Source organism: Trichoplax adhaerens, genomic scaffold (assembly GCF_000150275.1).
Source record: "Trichoplax adhaerens TRIADscaffold_4 genomic scaffold, whole genome shotgun sequence".
In the NCBI taxonomy this organism is placed as follows: Eukaryota; Metazoa; Placozoa; class Uniplacotomia; order Trichoplacea; family Trichoplacidae; genus Trichoplax; species Trichoplax adhaerens.
The window spans coordinates 4470890-4491382 of NW_002060946.1; the positions used below are offsets into that span (position 1 = coordinate 4470890).

Here is a 20493-nt window from a genome sequence, read left to right on the forward strand (position 1 = left end):
GATAATGTGAATGTATTTAAATTATCAAGGTAACCGAGATACAAGGTATCTCTGGCGAACCTCATGTCATTCATGCTGGATCAAAAGACCACGGATCATTACAAGTAAATTTAGAAAAAGGTAGTATCTTTTAACGTTAGACTTTCACCCCTTTAAACAACCTTTATCTTATTCTCGACTTGTCCGTACATGAGTAAAGCTTTTTCAACATTTGTAGTTTTTGTAGTAAATGAAAAAGTCTTTAGAAGAACGCTGCTTCAACAACCAGCACGTAAAATCCTTAAAATATTTACTAACGTTTTTATTTGGTAGGGTGTAACAAAGCTTGGGTATTATCAAGAGACGAGAATATGATCAAGTGCGTCATTCATATGACGTGCAAATATTTATTGATTATGTCCTATGTTTCATTGATGTAAAATCTTAATATTGACTTTTTTATGGAACTTATACAGAGAGAAAATGGCTGTCGAATTAGAAACACTAAATACTCAGAAACAACTATTAGATGAACTATATGAAATTGAACCGGAAAACAAATGTAATTTATTAAAACAGAATTAGTTATAGTATTAACACTTACTACGGTTCTTTATTAAATTTTATGCTCAAAAACTCCAACCCATCGCAGAATGTGTTTATCGATATTAACAAAAAGTTTCGTTTGATTTTTTACTAGGGTTAACATTATCTCAAATTTACCTCGGTCACGCACTTAATGGCGTCAAACCAGATTATGAATTCTCGGAAGAAGATTTTGATAATCTGATTGAAAAATTACTCACGCTCGATCCGAAAAGGAAAGGCTATTATTGTGACTTAAGTAAGCGATTTACTTTCTTTATTCGCTTCATAAGCCATCCAATTTTTAAAAGATAATCGTCTTTCTTTAATATTACTTCGTAAATATAGGAAGTAAGATCATTCTTGAAAGATATACTTTAAATTTAATACAAGAACCTTCCTATCAGGTACTAAGAACTTTTACTATCGTAACAAGTGTAAATGCTGATTTATTAACTATTTTTAAATGATCAATATCAGCAACTTAGAAAGATTGACTTATCCAAGAAGCAGTTATCATGTTTGCATTTAATGCACCTTTATTCCCATATAACTGAAATTGATCTGTCGAAGAATGAATTAGTGAATCTTGATGACTGTAGCCCACTTTATTGTTTGCGTGTTCTAATTGCAAATGATAACTTGGTTAAAAGTCTGAAAAATATACAATACTTGCCAAACCTACAAGAACTGCTGTTAAAGAATAATGGTATCCTTTGAATTTATATTTATAATTGTACAGCTTACAAAATGCAATTACTACCATACTACTTTTGTCACTAACTATGAATACATATAATTCAGTGAAGTACTTAACAACTTTTCAAAGCCATCACCAACATAGATGACCTGCTGCCTCTGCAAGACAGTGCATCAATTAGGTCTCTTGATTTAAGCAATAACCCTATTTCCCAACGAAGAAGTTACCGTCAAGATGTGAAACAACTGTTGCCTCAACTACAGACATTAGATGGAGAATTAATCTGAGACGGTATAAATAAATATAGACAAAGATATATTAAAGTGCTTTCTTTAGTTGATAGATTTTGCATGAAATTCATTCAACTCCCAGATATGATGTATTCAAAAATAAAAATAATTATAATGTACCATTAATTTCACCTGCTATCTATTCATTGTTAGAGAGTTTAATATTTTTAATATTAATGGCTATATTCTTGAAAGATTTTGAATGCTGACGTTTATGTTTTCACGAAATAGGAATAGGTAAATTGATCACCAGCACTAATGTAACGTACAAATGTATCATTCACGTTGTTAATCACTATTCACTGCTGTATCATATTGTTGACGACTACTATAGAATTGAAAATAAAATTTCAATTTCTTTTAACTGTTTGGTAAATTTTATCCTGTTTAGAGCAATTTATAGCTACTAACGGATACATTAGCCTAATATAAAAAATAAATGTCACCCTTGTGTCCAGATGTCAGTATATCACAGGCAGACAGGCTTGCTACAAATAAATACAATACACTATGTAATCCCTCCATTTGTGTGAGGGCACATGTTTTTAAATTATATGATGTATTAATTGCAGTAATTAATGTAAATACATATCACAGAAATGTAGTTAATCATATACCCGTATAAATATTATCCAATTACGCAATTAGACTTTAGTTATGGATAGTAATCATTCCAATAATATTTTATTTTATTTAATGAGATAATTAATTAATGTGCATACGCTACACTGTGTTGTGTATTTCTATTTGTCCGTGTTACGGAATCAAGGCTACTTCAATAACTTCGTTAGCAAAATGATCTACTTGATTCCAATTACATTAAGTTTTTAAGACTACTCCACAATAAGTTATAAGTAACCTTGGAAAACCAGTTAATATTTCGATCTACAGAGAATACAAAATCGACATCACTTCTATGGCTTCGTTAGGAAAATAATCTACAACTCTATAATTGTGCTTACTACTTTCGGATGCTGTCGAGTAATAGTGTTCCACTGTAGCTCCAACCATAATTACGCCATGATTGCACCGTCTGTACCGTACGTCTGTAACTAGAGCACTATACTACTATATACTGTACAGTACAGGACTGCCGCCACCATACTGTACTTAGTAAAGTAGCTCTGCTATTTTTCAACGTATTGTAGAGTATAAATAACAGTCAGATGTAAACCGTCTATAGATGTACTGTATACTACAACGCGGACAGTAGGTCAATCAAGATATTATTTGTAGTATCTCCGCGTCGTGTTGTTTCAGACATCTCCAATTTCACCATTACAAAATCATAACATTTACCCAATTTAATTTTGGTTGTCTTGTTTACCAATCAATATTCTACTTTTAAAGTTGATTTCATTTTAAGATCCTAAAACGAATCAGTAATTATCCTATTAATAAAAATTACATCATCGAAATTGTGAATTTGATCATTCAGCAAAGGCCTTCACCCTTCCTCAACACAACAACGTCCTGTGGTGATTTACTCTTTTTAGAATCCGGATTTGGATAGAATATCACGGATTTATCTCTACACTCTTTATAACTGCCATGGATGAAGACGATTATGTTACATTATTAATGGCAGACGAGGAATATTGCACTAGCTGCATAAATCGTGTTAAAGGTAAGACCATAGAATGTGAAAATTCTGTTAGAAAGATATTTTAGTACCGTTGATGACTAGTAAAAAAATTATGAATCCAATCAGTTTGATATGATGGCCAATTTGGAGAGACCGTTTTCCACTTTTCAAGGCTAATTCCTTCATGAAAATGAAATTGAATACATTTTTTGACCGATTTTAAAAATTGTCTGCGAAATGGACGTATAAAATACACGTACGCTCACGGTAAAAAAAAAAAAAGCATAGTACAGTACTTTACGTAATCGTTCACGATATGAAACTGACTGCAGTAACCCATATTTAGTGAAATAGTACTATAGAACTTATTTCCTAATAATAAAACAACCTGATCCCTTAATATGCTTGGTGTACGCAGCGATGACATATACATAATAGGAAAGTTAAAACACAAGACTAATTTGAACAAACTTGAATGCAGATGTACCTGTTAAATGTGTCTTTGCCATAGAGATTATGGTCTGTACTGGCTAAGAAACGGACAAGTTTCACAAAGTACAGTACAGTATGGAAAGTTAGCACACCCATTTTACGGTAGTATATTCCTATCGTATATTGGCTTCCTCTTTAATTTAATGAAAAACTAGGTCATTACACAGCAGTTATCTATTTTGTTATACAGTATAATGACATACATTGATTTACGTATTTCTCAACTTGTATCATGAAGTAGGTACAAGTAATGCGATGATATTTATTGATTTATCTGTTGCTTACGTTACTAGAATGTCTGAAAATGATCACAAGAACGATATGCTATTTAGTTTTAATTGCTCTTTACACCGTAGTGCCTGTCTTCTATGCTATGCAAGGTAAGAGAATATATTAAATTGAATTGATTCATGTGGCAATTATCTAATCAGCTTTGACTTCATTTTATCTCATTGATCATAGGTTTTTACTTATTCGCTAACGGTTGCCGCCCTCAATATTTCTATTTTGGCCCCGCAACCACATTATTAATGTCACTATATCTTTTTTCATGCTCAATGATACTGGTGACTTTCTTTGTCCTCTGGAGATTATATCCATCCAGCGTTAACTTGAGACACAATATTGCAAATATACTTGCATTTTTCATCGTTATTGGTGTTGGATTTGAGCTAGTTCTGATATATTTTTTACTATTCCAATTTCATAGCAATGTTACATTCGTCCACATCACTTTTTGTAACACTACCTTCTTAAGTGTGGCAACAAGTCCATTCCTCTGCCTTTTGTATATGATTATTAATTCTATTTTCCTACCAATTTTTAGATTTAACATTCTAGAGTAAGAAATTTTTACAATTTCATTAGACCTTTAAAAGACATTGATTATCATAAACAGTTTGTAAGGTAATGATTTTATATGCAACAATTAGGTAGCTATAATTACATGTATACACATCTATGATGGTATTTATACTGTATTGTTCTTGTATGACTGAACCTTAGTCGCTCTTTATTACTCTTATATACTACTGTACCATTTACTGTACATCATAATTTAAGTTTAGTTTATCTATCCATATAATTCATTGCTTCCTGAAATTGAATCATCATTTGTAAATCTCTTATGGCCTTGGAGCTGCTATTCTAACTAAGGTTGTAAATTCTACTACATCGATAAAGAAAACGACCGTACGATTCAAGTGTAGATAAAAGTAGAATTGGTGATTTCCAACGATAAATCTGAATTATTGATGTATACCGGTTATAATAATATTTAATTATGTCCCTTTCAATACTATTCATGATATTGATAAATTATATACATTGTTCTGTTTTATAATGTAAAGGAAATCAACTGATATGAATTTTCAGTTTGTTCTAGGCCTTGTACAGGTGTGTATGTGCTATTCATCATATACTGTATCTATACATACATCATCCAATTATTATTTACTAATGTACGTATACCATGCTCGTGCACCGTGCACAAGTTATCAGATACCCATTAAAGGTACCTCTAAAGTGTATGATTTGTAAATAACAATCATCAATATTCGGAAAAATCCTGGAATCAGGATAATGTACAATAATTTTGCTTGATTTAGCTGTAAACTTTACAATTTATCAAGCCTTCAACGACATCCATACGCATGTATGCATATCGTCTGAAATAGCAGTTATCTCGAGTTCTATCCATATCTATTTATCATTCAATTATGTTATATAAGTATATAATCCGCTGCATTACAGCATATGATCTATACTCCCATTTTTTTACCATTAATCATGAGCAAACACTAACGCTCGAAAAATATGTACAACCGATATATATTTTCTCTTATACATACTGTATAGTGCTACAGTATTGATAAGGTACTGATACCAAAATATCTACTGTATACCTAAAAAGGAAATGATGAGGATTCTTGGACTTGGTGATTACTCCATCTACATTAGTTCTACAGCAGTGGTCAACTTTTACTCAATTGATTGATGTCTTCATTGCTTTACCATAATGCACATTAGGATTAGTGCTTCTTCTATCTGTAGCAGTTTCTCTATAAAAAAATACGACAATTATTCACGCATAATGTGTACAGTAATTCTTAAGCCAACAATCAAGTTGTATCTCATCACACTCAACATCAGCAAAACTATGCTCTACAAAGTCACATCGCCATAAACTGCTGTAGTTTGGAGATAGTGAATTGTACTAATTTGAGAGATTTGTATGCAGTGGCTACCACTTGAATTCCAGAAATATAGTATCCATCTAGAAACGGTTTTGTAAAGTGTACTCTACGACTTGAGTGATAGCTTTTAGTAGAATGGCCAGAAACGTAGTCAACCTTAGGATTATGTTGTACTGAAAGGCCGTTGGCCTCTCTTTCCTTTTAGTACTGTACAAATGGTGGGGATTAGCTTAACGTCCTATCTAAGTCCTATCACTTCGCTGACCGAAAGAACACAATTCTAATGTTTAGTAATGTCCTACACAGTACACCCTGAGTTGTTGGGTGGACAGCCATTTGGCCTCATTTCGTCAGTAAATTGTGTCAAAGACTTGGTTATGGCGAGACTTTAGTATAACGAGAGTGGATTTTGAATTGACTGATTTTTTGTAAATGAAGTAATATTACATTTGTATCCCATTGGCTGTTACTAAGCTCTGTGGATCCACCTGAAAGAACAACTCCTATAAATACTATACAGTACAGTGTAGCTCTGCTTGGAAGTAGTAACTTAGATGATCCATGTTATTTCAATGAATACCAATGATTTCGAAAACAGATACGGAAAATCTATGGTATACTGAGTGATTATTTTTCGACATTTTCGGCCTCATTGGGTACAGTATTGAAAGTCCGTCTATCCGAGGGGAGTGTCCGGTCGGATTCGGTCCGGCCCAGCCCAGGTCTATCGAGTGGTCTATGGCTGAGTAGGCTGCGACGTGGATTGCATACAGTATGGTGTAAAGTGTACGGTTCTGGTCTTTCGACATAGTGAAATGACCAGCCGTGGTTCGACTAATCGCTGCCATTCTAGTATTGAAAGTCCGTCTATCCGAGGGGAGTGTCCGGTCGGATTCGGTCCGATCCAGGTCTATCGAGTGGTCTATGGCTGAGTAGGCTGCGAAGTGGATTGCATACAGTATGGTGTAAAGTGTACGGTTCTGGTCTTTCGGCATAGCGAAATGACCAGTCACGGTTCGACTAATCGCTGCCATTCTTGTATTGAAAGTCAGTCTATCCGAGGGGAGTGTCCGGTCGGATTCGGTCCGGCCCAGGTCTTTCGAGTGGTCTATGGCTGAGTAGGCTGCGAAGTGGATTGCATACAGTATTGCGTAAAGTGTACGGTTCTGGTCTTTCGGTATAGTGAAATGACCAGCAGCAGTTCGACTAATCGCTGCCATTCTAGTATTGAAAGTCCGTCTATCCGAGGGGAGTGTCCGGTCGGATTCGGTCCGGTCCAGGTCTTTCGAGTGGTCTATGGGCTGAGTAGGCTGCGAAGTGGATTGCATACAGTATGGTGTAAAGTGTACGGTTCTGGTCTTTCGGCATAGCGAAATGACCAGCAGCGGTTCGACTAATCGCTGCCATTCTAGTATTGAAAGTCCGTCTATCCGAGGGGAGTGTCCGGTGGGGTTCGGTCCGATCCAGATCTTCGAGTGGTCTTATGGCTGAGTAGGCTGCGAAGTGGATTGCATACAGTATGGTGTAAAGTGTACGGTTCTGGTCTTTCGGTATAGTGAAATGACCAGCCGTGGTTCGACTAATCGCTGCCATTCTCCGGCTGTAGCGACGTCACTTCTTCCTTCAAGTACGACGTGCAGCGACGTGACACTTCAGTCGCCTCACTCGTACTCTTAAACCATGGTAACAGCCTGGTGTGTCTTCACCAACGGGATACATGAACGTTTTAGCCAGGCGAATACCTCATTACTTGACTAATACCGTGGTTAGGGGTAAGTCCAGTACAGTACTGTCAGGCACATACTGTTGTAGACAGTTGAAATTACTGCGAGTCTTGCCGACTGGCCATTGCCCATTTCCTCCATCTGCAGGCGGCGGCACACGTGGATTGACTATGGCGGAAGACGAAAATCAATCAGAGAAATTGAGTAAAAAGTAAGTTGGATAATTTCAATACAATCTCAATTCTACGCCGTTCAAAATGGTCTTGAATCGAGTTTAAATGGCGATACTATACGATGGAAGAAAGACACATAGCTTAGTCGTCTAATACATGAGAAAAGACTCCATTGAAATACTGCACCGAGCTACATAGTGCGTATTGACACAATAGTTGTCCTCCTTTCATCTCCATGCCATTGGGGTAAAACATTCAATTGGCTTGATAGTCTCCGCGATAGGATCAGTAGTGCTTCCTACGTATTTTGCCAGTCTGTACTATACAAAAATTGATAGTGATGCCACAATGAAAGCTTCATGTTGCCAAGATTTTCCACTTATTGACTGAAATACTAACCCAAAGAGATGTACATTCAATTTGAAAGGAAGCCTTCATGCATGAAAAGGATCTCTTAATAAAGCTGCGACATGTGTCGGCAACACTTCGTCTTTCCAACAGTGAAAAATCCTACCGGTAATGTCAATCCGATGCCCTGTACATGACTTCCATTAAATCACTCCACAACGACACATGGTTCACTCACTAATGGAGTTTACTTGTCAATGTACCATATTGCTCGTACTTGGGCATTCATGGACAACCGCGGGTAAATCCTCAATCAAAGTCATATTATCATTATTTATATACAATATCAAGATGCACTGACAGTCAGGTAGAAGCTTACTTTTACAATCATGTACAAATTACAACGATGTAGTGTAAACCAACCCTACTGCACAAATACCATTCATGGCAATGGGTGCTGTACAGATTGTGATCGGAATAAACTGTCAAAAAAATTCCTCCCCAGACATGAATCCAATTTATTTTGGCTCCATCTGCCGTTCCCTAGATTTACAGTGGCTATTCCATGTTAGCAGCATATTCAATTCCATCTCAACTTCCTTTTTACCGTAAAATACAGTCGGAAGAATTTTTCGTACTTGCATCGCTCAATACGTCTATTGTGGTTTGGAGAACGCTATGCTGTAATGTGTCATTTTGGTATCATATACTGTTATGCCATGGACCGAGAAATTGCGTCATTGTTAGACTGTACTGTAAAATGTGATCGATATCCATAACTTGGTCAATGTCGACGATTTAGACCTCGATAAGGAATGATGATCCGAAGTGGGATCATCTGTTAAGCTACATGATAGATGAGTTTATATTTCAACTGTAGCAAGTTTGCCAATAACCCCATTGAATTCTTCAAAATCAAAAATCGCATTTCAAAAAGCTATCAAAAACCCTCTTATCCTTAAAGTGAACTGAGAACTGTACTTGATCTTTTGTAGACCATGTATATACACTGTTAAAGAGTATATAACTCGTAACAATTTAATAAACTACAGTCTGTATCTCTACCTGTAACTTGCCAACATTTTGCTCTGTAGTTAATGGCAATGTACGATATATACATTGACCGGTCTATCAGATACACTTAAAACATCATAGCTTACCGCATATATCATTTTATCCATTTCTCTCAGTGGAAGCAAACGCCATTAACTGATTTTTTCGATATCCAAATAGTGAATTAAAGAGAAGGATGAAAGCTGAAAAGAAACAGAAAGAGAAAGAAGCTAAAGCAGCCAGCAAGGTTTGCCCTGTTACTATAACGTACCCTTGACAAATTAAAGTCTTTCACAATAGTACTAGAATGAAATATCCATAAAGCTTAAACTATATATTGTGCAACTACTTTATAGCAACCTGAAAGCAAACCAAAGGATGCCAAACAGACGAGCGCCGAAGCTGATGAAGAAAATCTTGATCCTAATGTAAATGCCAGTATTCTACAGTTGAAATTTTCTTAATAATCTTACCACTACAAATTTACTATGCATACTGGTGATATGATAGCATACACTATTTATCTACAGCAATACTTCAAGATAAGAAGTCAAGCTGTTGCCAAGCTAAAAAATTCGGATAATCATCCCTATCCGCACAAGTTTCATGTCTCAATATCTTTGCCACGCTTCATTGAGAAATACAATCTTCTACAACCTGGCGATCGATCGGAAGACGTTGTCAGTATTGCAGGTTTGCCGTTATAGTACAATTAAGGATACAGGAAAAATAGCTATCAAAGACAATTGTTCTTAATGTGGAGGTTTTACATTTACTGTAATATTATTCAAAAAATTATACAGGTAGAATTTACGCCAAGAGGGCGTCCGGCCAGAAACTGATTTTTTACGATTTAAGAGCAGATAGTGTTAAAGTTCAGGTTATGGCTGATGCTAGGTAAATAGGAATAGTTGCTAACCTCTACATGTCATTAACCCATTAACAAACCGGTTACAAGTAGGTCTAGTAATTTTCAACCGTGTTCTTATTTATAAACACGTTGTATAATGTAGACAGTGCCAGCAGGACTTCTTAGAAGTTAATGGAAATATCAGGCGAGGTGACATTGTTGGCTTCAAGGGCAATCCAGGTCAGTGAACTTGGTACAAAATTATTAAAAATGAACTACCACAAAAATAAGGTGAATAATTTTGTCTGCATCATTGCTATGGCTTCCCTAGGTAAAACTAAGAAAGGTGAACTTAGTATCATACCTACTGAAACAACACTGTTGTCTCCATGCCTACACATGATGCCTCACTTACACTTTGGTGTTAAGGACAAGGTAAAAACTCTCCACAAAGTATTGTGTTTAAGGATGGGATTCACTGACTTTATCATTCTATATAACTGCTTATTGGCTGTGTATATATACATTTTAGGAAACACGATTTAGACAACGTTACTTGGACCTTATGATTAATTCGGTTAGCTGTTCTAAGTTCGTTACTCGCGCTAAGATAATCGAATACATACGACGATATTTTATGAATCTGGGATTTTTGGAGGTGATAATCTATTTTATTTTAATTAGTTATTCTAGTCTGTAGAAGTCATTCATTGAACGCTTAATTGTCAAAAATAGGTAGAAACCCCGATGATGAACGCTATTGCTGGTGGTGCTACAGCTAAGCCATTCATCACTCACCACAATGATTTAAATATGGATTTATTCTTGAGGATAGCTCCAGAGCTTTATCTAAAGGTATACTTGTCCGTGATTTAATAATTTAATTTTTCTTTATAGTCTCAAAATAATCAGATACCATTCATTCATAGGAACTAGTCGTTGGAGGTTTGCATCGTGTGTTTGAAATTGGAAAAAACTTTCGAAATGAAGGTAACGATCGATAATGCATTCGTATCATTACGAAATGATAGTTATCGTAGTAGTTAAGATACATTCGTTAACATTACAGGAATCGATTTAACGCACAATCCCGAGTATACTTCGTGCGAATTTTACATGGCATTTGCAGATTACACCGATTTAATGTCTATAACGGAACAACTATTGCACGGTAACAAAAGGATTATAAAATTTAAACTTATCTCAATGAAAAATCGGTATCACTTTTAATTGTAAATTTTACGCATATGCCTTGTCTTACTTTATTGTTCAAATCCATAGGTATGGTCAAATCAGTTAGAGGAAGTCACCAAATTGAGTACCACCCAGATGGACCTGAAGGGGAGACGTGGACGGTAGATTTTACTCCTCCTTTCCGGAGAGTAAACATGATAGAGGAATTAGAGAATGTTTTAAAGGTTAAATTTCCTGCGGCAACCGAATTGCATACAGAAGGTCAATATTGCAATCGTTACTTAAATAGCTAACCGTAATTATAGTATTATATATTGTAATTTATTTCGTCGTTGTATTTTACCATCTAGAGACTAGACAGTTCCTTTCCGATCTATGCGATAAGCAAGGAGTTGAGTGTAATCCTCCGCGAACTACGGCTAGGCTTCTTGATAAGGTTATACGATTTCTCTCTAGGAAGTGTCGTAAATTTTAAATTTTATTTTTTCCATTTATTATAACATCTGCTACATAGATGTAAACTACTAGCTTCTCTAGCAAGCTATTTACGTCAGTAATAAAGAAATGATTAATTAATTTATTTAGCTTGTTGGTGAATATATTGAATCCCAATGTATAAATCCAACGTATATAGTTGGTCATCCGGAAATTATGAGCCCTTTATCTAAATGGTGAGTTAGCTCTGGAGTTATTTCCGAACGCAAATATAGTATAATAAAATGTTTGATTAATAGCCTATAATTCTATTATATTAGGCACCGCTCATGTCCAGGACTAACTGAACGTTTTGAGTTGTTTATGTGTAAAAAGGAAATTGTTAACGCCTACACGGAGTTAAATGATCCTATAGTCCAAAGGGAAAGATTTATGATGCAAGCTAAGGTATATTTATTATTTAATATAGGCTGTGCTTTATTTAGGTCTAGCGATAAACATTCCGATAATTTGTAAGGTTTAGTTTCTATCTCATTATATGTGATTTGTTCTTTAGGATAAAGCTGCCGGTGATGATGAAGCTCAGCTCGTTGATGAAAATTTTTGCACTGCGTTGGAATACGGATTGCCACCTACTGCAGGATGGGGAATGGGAATTGATCGCGTAGTAATGTTTTTGACCGATTCTAACAACATTAAGGTACGTGCATAGATACTATTAACCTCATCACTAATATAGTTTTTCAATCTTATAATTATAATAAGAATAATGCCTTTTCTTTTTGATTATATCTATATCTTATGATTGTAACAACAGGAAGTCTTGCTATTTCCCGCAATGAAACCAGAGGAAAAAGAAACCTCTGAGACAGCGGATGTACCCGCGAAATCCGAAACTGAAAGTGACAAACCTATTGCTGGGAACACCACCGTTTAAAAACTTCGTCACGAAGACATTTGGTGACCTCAAGGTGAAAGAGTTCAACTAGACCGCTTGAAAGAATACAAGTATCAAGGGATTATATACTATTAATATCATCTCCCTTGCAAGTACTGTAGTCTCGAAAGGTTATATTAAATTTTTCAGTACCACATCAGATACTAGATACAAATAAAGTTCCTCGAACTTGAGTATATTTTTTGCAACTCTTTGGAATGAGGTCTTTACGATAACTAGGGACTCCAAATATTAGAATCTGCTGAAATGTTCAGCTAATATAATAAAAGTAGCATAGTAATCACATTAATTATAGCGAATTTGTTTTTAGTCTTACAATAATTTATCATACTGCATATACCTACCTACTTTATCACTTATTGTATATGTTATACAATTTTATAATAAAACATACAATTGCAATGAAGGCTTTGTCTGCGGTATTTATCGAAATCTGCAGTTGGCTGCTTTTACATATTTTTACATTATCATAACGGACCTGATGGGTGTCATTGAAAATATTAAGGCGATAGCATAGCCATAACGCACAAGTGCCTATACGAAATATTTACGTACAAAAACTGTACACTAAACACAGACGTGATTTCATCGTCATTGGAAAGCAATTTTGCATTTTAAACTAGTGCATCGGCACCATATATCGGACGGGTGGATATTGTACTGCATATATTATGTTATACAATACAGTACTCGTTTTACAGGCTCTTGTCAACAAGAATATAGTATATTCAATCTTTTATTTTATATTATAAATAATTAATATATCTTATTTCATTTTTAAATGGATTATCTTGTATACAACTAAATATATAGGAGTATCACGCGTTTACGTAAAAAATAGTTACCACAGTATTTGACACATTTTAATAACATTTCAAGTAGCTCCACCAGATAAAACTGTTACCTTTACAGCTACACATACGATCTCGGCGTCTGTAATTGATGATCCGAAAATCTGCTTACAAACTGATGAATAAATTCTATAGTATTTTCAAATTGAGAAGCTAAAATAATTTTACCTTCATTGCGTATCTGTATCATGAACCGGTCTTAACGAATTATAATGGTTACCGAGGGCATACTGATATTGATGAAAAGATAATCTTATCTTATTTTCTACATCGTACTGCTCTCCAATGTTTATGATGGATCCATTGGCCTGATATATATCCACGGGTACGTTGTAAACATTAGACAATGCAAGGATCTACAGTCATCGAAAAATTTAGTGTATTGCTTTAGAAATATTGCGTTACACTGTAGATGATATTACATTTCACAATTTTTTCAGTGACATTTAATATTCCATGCATAAGGAACCGTAATCACAGTGCGAAAATCTTACTTCTAATTGACCACCCCACTTTGCTGTTTCAGTGATATTTTGGCAATAGGATTTAAACTCTTCTGTACGATCAAGTTAGAAGCATACAGTACATGTAAACATTTCGTAAAATTTTTAAGAACTGCGGAATAATTTCTGAACTCGATATACGAAGCTTTTTAAAATCATTATTTGCAATATTAAATTTGTCAAAGCACAAAAGTACTATACCAGATGCAAGAGAGCTATCATTTCCATCCAAAGCTATAAAAGGTACAAATTCGCTTTCATGGGCTACCATATAGTCAGCTGTTTGTTGTCGAAGATCGCTAACTGTTGCCTACAGCCAGATAAATTTTTATATGAAGGATTAGACTATTTATTATTAATTATTTCAGTATCCTTAGAACAACAAATTGTTATCGCTTTTATTCAATTGAGGGATGCCATGGAGGCACCGCATTATGTAATAAGTGTATGATTTACTTTGATACCTTAGTTCCTAAGCGAGTATCGAGTTGGTCGGAAATAGCATAATATAAACTAAATGAAATACAAGTAAAATTTAACGAATTTTACTGTTCTATTTAAAAGCATAGCAGTTAATCGATAAATTTGTCTAATTTGACACTTAAATATAAGACGAAAGATTATCTCAGGTGTTCAGTAAAGTAGACACTGTAAGTCTTTGCAGGTATCACTTTTATTTGATACTAACCAATTTCCATCAGGGGGTACCTAGAAGAAGTAAAGTATTGCCTGAGTAAATATCTTGATACAAATAGAAAGGATGACGTCGTACCTCAAACATTATCAATTTATATTTGTTTTGTATATCTTGAAACTTTCGAATTTCTAAATTTCGATCAGAATTAATATTTTCTGCTTCAGCTTCAGTAATTCTCTGCTGCCGCTCACGTTCTTTAGCTGCTTGCTTTTCCTAACGTGTATGAAATACTTTATTATGTTCACAAAAGGAGTGCACATTAAAAGACCTATATGCGTACACGTAGGTGTAGTATTTGTGACATTTACAGACAAGACTATTACATCTCAGAACTTAGTGCTATAGTTTCTACGTACACGCCTCTTTTCAGCCCTTGATATCCTTGCAGTAGAAGTATTCTTTTCATTCTTTTCATTAGAATTTGAAATCTCCAAATTATTTTCATCCTACGATAGCGTTACAATTAGTTTATAATACCCAATATAGCCGTAGTAATCATCTTCAATCTCTATTTACAAGATGTCTGGAGACTTAATATATACATATAATTATACTGTCTATAGCACAATTGCAGATATCATAATTATCCATTTATATCGAGTAAATTTCATATAATTTGTCATTCAAATGTAGCATTATGATACGAACTTGAGTGTCTGGGGATTGTGCTTTCAGAGCTTTTAATTCAGCTTCGTGACGCTGAGTCAATTCCAATTCCAGCTGTGCTACTTCAGCTGAAACGAATTTTTTCTTTTTCTTGTCACCTTTAGGAACAGCATGTTTCAGCTTCTGTGTTTTAGCTATTGAATAATTGAGTAAAAGTTTTAAAGATATCCATCCGCAACAATAGCCCAATTTCTCTACCTTTCTTATTACTTTCCAAACTGTGCACAGTTGACGCATTTATGGATCAGTACTGTATAGAGCTCAATATCTTTGCTAGCAACAGTTCCAGCTGTGCACGTCTGCAGTACGATAGTGATTGAGCTTATAAGCTATACAGTATAAATCCAAGCTGGAGTTAATCCTATATAATCAATACGAGGTTACCTTGCAGTTCTTTCCTTTCTAATTTATGTCTATCGAGTAGCTGCTGCAATTCTGAAACTTCTCCGTCGTTTTCTGCCATTTTCATTGAAACAGAAATAGGCAACTGCTGCAGTGCTATGGTTACTGCTGTCAGTCACGGTTTACACCCATACAGGCAGTGGAGATATACAGTGCAGTACCGTAAACTGCTGTTCTTGCTCGTTCCTGCTAGAGACTATAATGTAATGTATTAACAGAATTCAGACGGAAAGACGAACTCAGAAGTCCCGAATCCAGTACAGTACAGAGCAACCATAGAATTGCTTACAGTACAGTACTGTAAAGTGTACTGTGCACTGTACACTGTACAGTACAGTACTGCATTTATCGATGATGTCATCTTATTAGGATCATCAATGAATCATCACTTTTATTTGATTTCATCAACATGCACGCATTGAAATCGAAATTTTAGTATTCGACTCGACGTTCTACTGTAGATATTCGTACAACCAGTGCATATAGACAGTACTGCTGATCCTAGAGAGATTTTAGTCAATAACAGAGACTGTTGCTGTACACTTTACAAATTGGTCCTTTTAATGTTCTGACTTCCAAGTTATCTATTTTCGTAACTAGTACTGGCATTTATTTATTTTAAGTTCAATATATATTTTAATATTATTTTGAAGTCAAGCACTGCACTGCCTAGTATCTGCAGATTGCATATCTTCTGAATTAGAAGTGCTGATACAAACGGTTATACAAACTAATGGGTTAAAATGATAAAGATCACCTTTACATTTAATCATACAAGTATACAGCAAGTTATCATAGACTGAGAGATATGCCAAGCAAGAATGAGATCTGCCAAAATTGGCATGAGAGTTAGGTTAAATAGGAAATATGCGTAGTATGGAGATGACTTTATTAAGAGGTTATTAAGGAAAGAAATCATTGTAACTATAAATATCTCGACTATCCTCAAAAATGAATAGAGTAGATGTATATATATTCGTACATTGTATTATGTGCTCCTACAGGCATTGAAGGTATAGGATTTTTTCCCTCCATTTAAAATGGTAATAGCATATTATCTCGCGAAAAGTTCATCTAGATAACCATTCAAAATTTAGTAACAGCTTGGTAATATCAGCTTCTATAATTAGAACCACTACGGGGCGTCGTACATGCAAACATTTAGCCGCACCTGCAACAGATAATTAATAAATAACGTACGAATAATTCGATATAACAGCTAAGAAAAAGAGAGACAATCGGGCTACATTATACAGACCCAACGCTCGTATAAAAAAGGAACATATGTTTGCTGATGAATACAGTTGAAGAGTACACATTATTTAACCATTAGTCAATAGCTGTAGTAGAATCGAATATCAACATCGATTTGGACTACCCCATGTTGTTTCGTTTGATGAACATTTGTACCGTACCGTACGTACAGTACATTCAGTAGACAGGTACAGTAGCCAGAGTACCATACCGAGTACTGTAATGTACAGTATATAGTACTGTACTACACCGTAGGGACACTCCATACTCATTACTGTAGATGAGGGGTGACTGCTTTCCAGTCTACAACGCTAAGGCATGACTGAGCTAGTAGAGTCCAACGATACAGATGATCTACAGTACCGTAGATGGTACAAAACACTACGCGTACCGTCGTCCGTCCCGATCTTATACTGTATGACGTATTGTGGGGAAAGCTAGTTAAAAACTGCTGGTCAGGCGTAAAGGTGCAGTTGGACGGTGTGAACTCAGTACAGTACGGTAGAGTACTGCTTTGACGTGTATCTTGATTTTACTCAAACGCTGAAATTGTTGTTATCGTCATAATATTTATCCTGACTTTTTTTTGATCAAGAGAAAGTGAACAAGAATCAGAATGAAGTGGCAGTTTAAAGAAGAACACACATTAGGTTATTTAGAATGAAAGTCTTTATGTGTCTCGAAGCTAGATGGTTTGATATCGATTTGAAGTTACTTTAAGTCAGAGTGCAAATTAGTACAGTTCGCGACGCGACATAGATAACCAACTCTTTTTTCGAGCGTCAAATTCATCATAGTAAAGGACGCTTTCATTCATGTTTTATAGAGCAAAGGCGACAAGAATCGGCGAAAATTAGAGCCAAATACCCAGACCGAATCCCGGTAAGACAATTCTATGACTTCCGTCATTCTCTTTTGATGAATGTAATATCCCCCTACACGTAGACTGTATTCTGTAATACTGTACAATAGTCTGTATGAATGCTGCATGTTTTCATTTACTTGTATTGAAATCCAAACTTGAACTAAAGTAATGTACTGTAGATCGAATACCGTTCAATACTAGGGGACTGCGCCATTTCCATCCATGTTTTCTCTATCATTAATTATACAATAATTTTTATACTTGTCTTTTAATAGGTGGTGGTTGAAAAAGCAGCAAAGTCTAGTATCCCTGATATCGATAAAAGAAAATTTTTAGTGCCATCGGATCTGACAGGTAGAAACTCGGGCATATTGCCTATTAATTATGTTATTACTTTAACAATAGTTCAAACGAATCGGCAATCTTATGAAAACCTATCGTACGGTACTAGACAGTATGTACTCTTATTTTCCAACAAAGATTGGGGACCTTGATGGCGTTTGGTTAAATAGTTTAAATTTCCTGATTTATATTTCCGCTTCTACTCGTACAAAGAAATAGATATCTGCTTTTAACTGCTTGAATGTTGGATATCACATTACTAGCGTACGCGAAGTAGAACGAGCCCCAGTTATACTAGTTATTAGAAAAACAAGCGAACATACGGACGACATGATGGTTTACAGTAGGCAGTCATATTGAAATTTTAAAAAAAGTTTATTATAATCATACATTACAGTACCATGCCTGAAACATCTCAATGCTTACATGTCTATGTATGGATGTCATATAGTCTACTGTAGTGTATTGGACTGGTATCTGTTTGCAGTATAAAATATGTAGTATACAGTCGCTCGGTAGAATACTGTAAAATGACCAACTAGAACCATGCTTTGACTAAAATTATATCCTTGCAGTTACTATTAAAATAGGCGTAGTAGTAGATTTGAAGGAGCTAAAAATGCCCATGTAACTGCTCGATAAAAGTGCACCTATTATAATAATTATCATTGGAAAGATTATCCACTCGTTTCTGATCGATATTTTTGGATATAAAATTCTAATCATGATTTTGTTATACAGTACTGTACAGTACATGTAAATAAGCTTGTTGCCCTTGCGATGTTTAAATGAGTGAAGACATATGTAACACCAGTCAGTCCTAACATTTTTTCTTCTGTACACTTCTTCATAAAACAGTTGCCCAGTTTATGTATATCATCAGGAAAAGAATTCAACTACCTCCAGAAAAGGCTATGTTCCTGTTTGTCAACAAGATATTGCCAACAACAAGGTACATTATGAAATTGTGTTAAAATTACCGTACCATTCATCTCATGTTTATAAAATGTGTATTGACGTTGTTTTTAAGCTACACGTATTAAAATCGATGCTGTATTTATTATATTTTGCAACAGCTATGATAGTAAATCAAACTTTGCCTCCTAGCGTCTCACTTATTATATAATGTGCTATAAAACACTTATGCCTGTACACTGTAGAGTAATGCAGATGCTATGCTTACTGTATTCTTTATCTGCAGCATATAGCAGGCACGCCTATCTATACTTTTCCTAATACTTTAAATTATACTAAGAATCGTCCAACAAGTTTGACTTTAACCAATTAGTAAATAAAGTTTTCATTTCTTTCATCTTGTCACCAAATGATGTGCGCTTGGTGAGAATAGATTACAATTAATGTGTTAACTAAATTATTTGTTTAATTTCATGGCTATATTCATACAGCTTTGTTATACTAATGCTGTGATCGATCAGCAGTTTCATTGAATATAAGGCAGTTGATAATTTTCTTTATCATCTTGTATGTCTTAGTTCGACAATGGGTGCAATTTATGAAGAACATAAAGATGAAGATGGATTCCTATACATAGCATATAGCGGAGAAAATACCTTTGGTACCGATTAAGCCTGTACCGAAAACATTACCTGACCACGAACAGAAAAAAAGGACATTGTTACTGAATCATACTTTTATTAGAATCAGCTGAATGAAAGCTATTACTTTCCTAGTCATGAACAACAATCGTCTATAATTAAATTAATTCAGTGATACTGTATAGGTTATACTATATTACTTTATTTAGCTACCTTCGACATCGACGCACGCAATAACATTTATCAACTCCTAAAGTCTAGACAATGTTAGGATTTATACCTGCGGTATTAATGATTATCATTATAATATTACTTAGTACTTGACTACTTGTTATAGGATTTGTACGCAGAATTAATTTTGCATTATATCTAACTTGCTATTACATTGTGTAGAAATACTACGTACATTTAAAATTGTGGTAGTAAAATGTTTACCTGCATTCTGATGAGTTTCTACGTTTTAAAATGTCAACGAGTATTAGCAATAATACACAATTCCAGCGGTAATACATTCCCGATTGCTTCAGTACTTGTCATCTGTTTGTGTACTAGTGCTATATCTAGACATTTCGTGAATACATTTGCAACTACGAAAACTTCGTTATTCACAAGTCGACAAGTCGAGTTTACTGTAAGCTCTCACTGATTGCTACTTATATCCTAACTACGCCGATAGAGAAATGTTATTCATTACGTACAAGTTAGTTATGGCTCAATAGCAGTAATTCTCTGTAACTATGGTAACCTGTAAGACATTTTAGACGTTTTGTGTTCTAATAACTATCTTACAAACGCT

At 34.9% G+C, this 20493-nt stretch overlaps 3 protein-coding genes across 3 annotated transcripts; 2 read left to right on the plus strand and 1 right to left on the minus strand.

The window, feature by feature from the left end:
- Positions 1 to 9320: 9320 nt before the first annotated feature.
- TRIADDRAFT_50208 (uncharacterized protein) lies at positions 9321 to 13500 on the plus strand (the record flags this gene model as incomplete). Its single annotated transcript, XM_002111516.1, has 16 exons — positions 9321 to 9371; positions 9481 to 9552; positions 9655 to 9817; positions 9928 to 10021; positions 10138 to 10214; positions 10306 to 10409; positions 10507 to 10632; positions 10710 to 10829; positions 10904 to 10964; positions 11044 to 11145; positions 11256 to 11429; positions 11519 to 11604; positions 11754 to 11839; positions 11924 to 12050; positions 12160 to 12303; positions 13444 to 13500. The coding sequence occupies 16 exons, from the start codon at positions 9321 to 9323 to the stop codon at positions 13498 to 13500; spliced, it is 1644 nt and encodes a 547-aa protein (XP_002111552.1).
- An 82-nt stretch (positions 13501 to 13582) lies between these two features.
- On the minus strand, positions 13583 to 15741 carry TRIADDRAFT_24299 (uncharacterized protein; the record flags this gene model as incomplete). The annotated part of the gene is made up of 9 exons (XM_002112014.1): positions 13583 to 13768; positions 13907 to 13968; positions 14117 to 14225; positions 14380 to 14428; positions 14604 to 14623; positions 14688 to 14825; positions 14969 to 15058; positions 15261 to 15412; positions 15663 to 15741. The coding sequence occupies 9 exons, from the start codon at positions 15739 to 15741 to the stop codon at positions 13583 to 13585; spliced, it is 885 nt and encodes a 294-aa protein (XP_002112050.1).
- Positions 15742 to 17550: 1809 nt separating this feature from the next.
- Positions 17551 to 19907, plus strand: TRIADDRAFT_35852 (expressed hypothetical protein; the record flags this gene model as incomplete). The annotated part of the gene is made up of 5 exons (XM_002111517.1): positions 17551 to 17584; positions 17761 to 17816; positions 18075 to 18153; positions 19000 to 19093; positions 19635 to 19907. 5 exons carry the CDS (start codon positions 17551 to 17553, stop codon positions 19726 to 19728), a joined length of 357 nt encoding a protein of 118 aa, XP_002111553.1. The 3' UTR covers positions 19729 to 19907.
- Between the last annotated feature and the right edge of the window lie 586 nt (positions 19908 to 20493).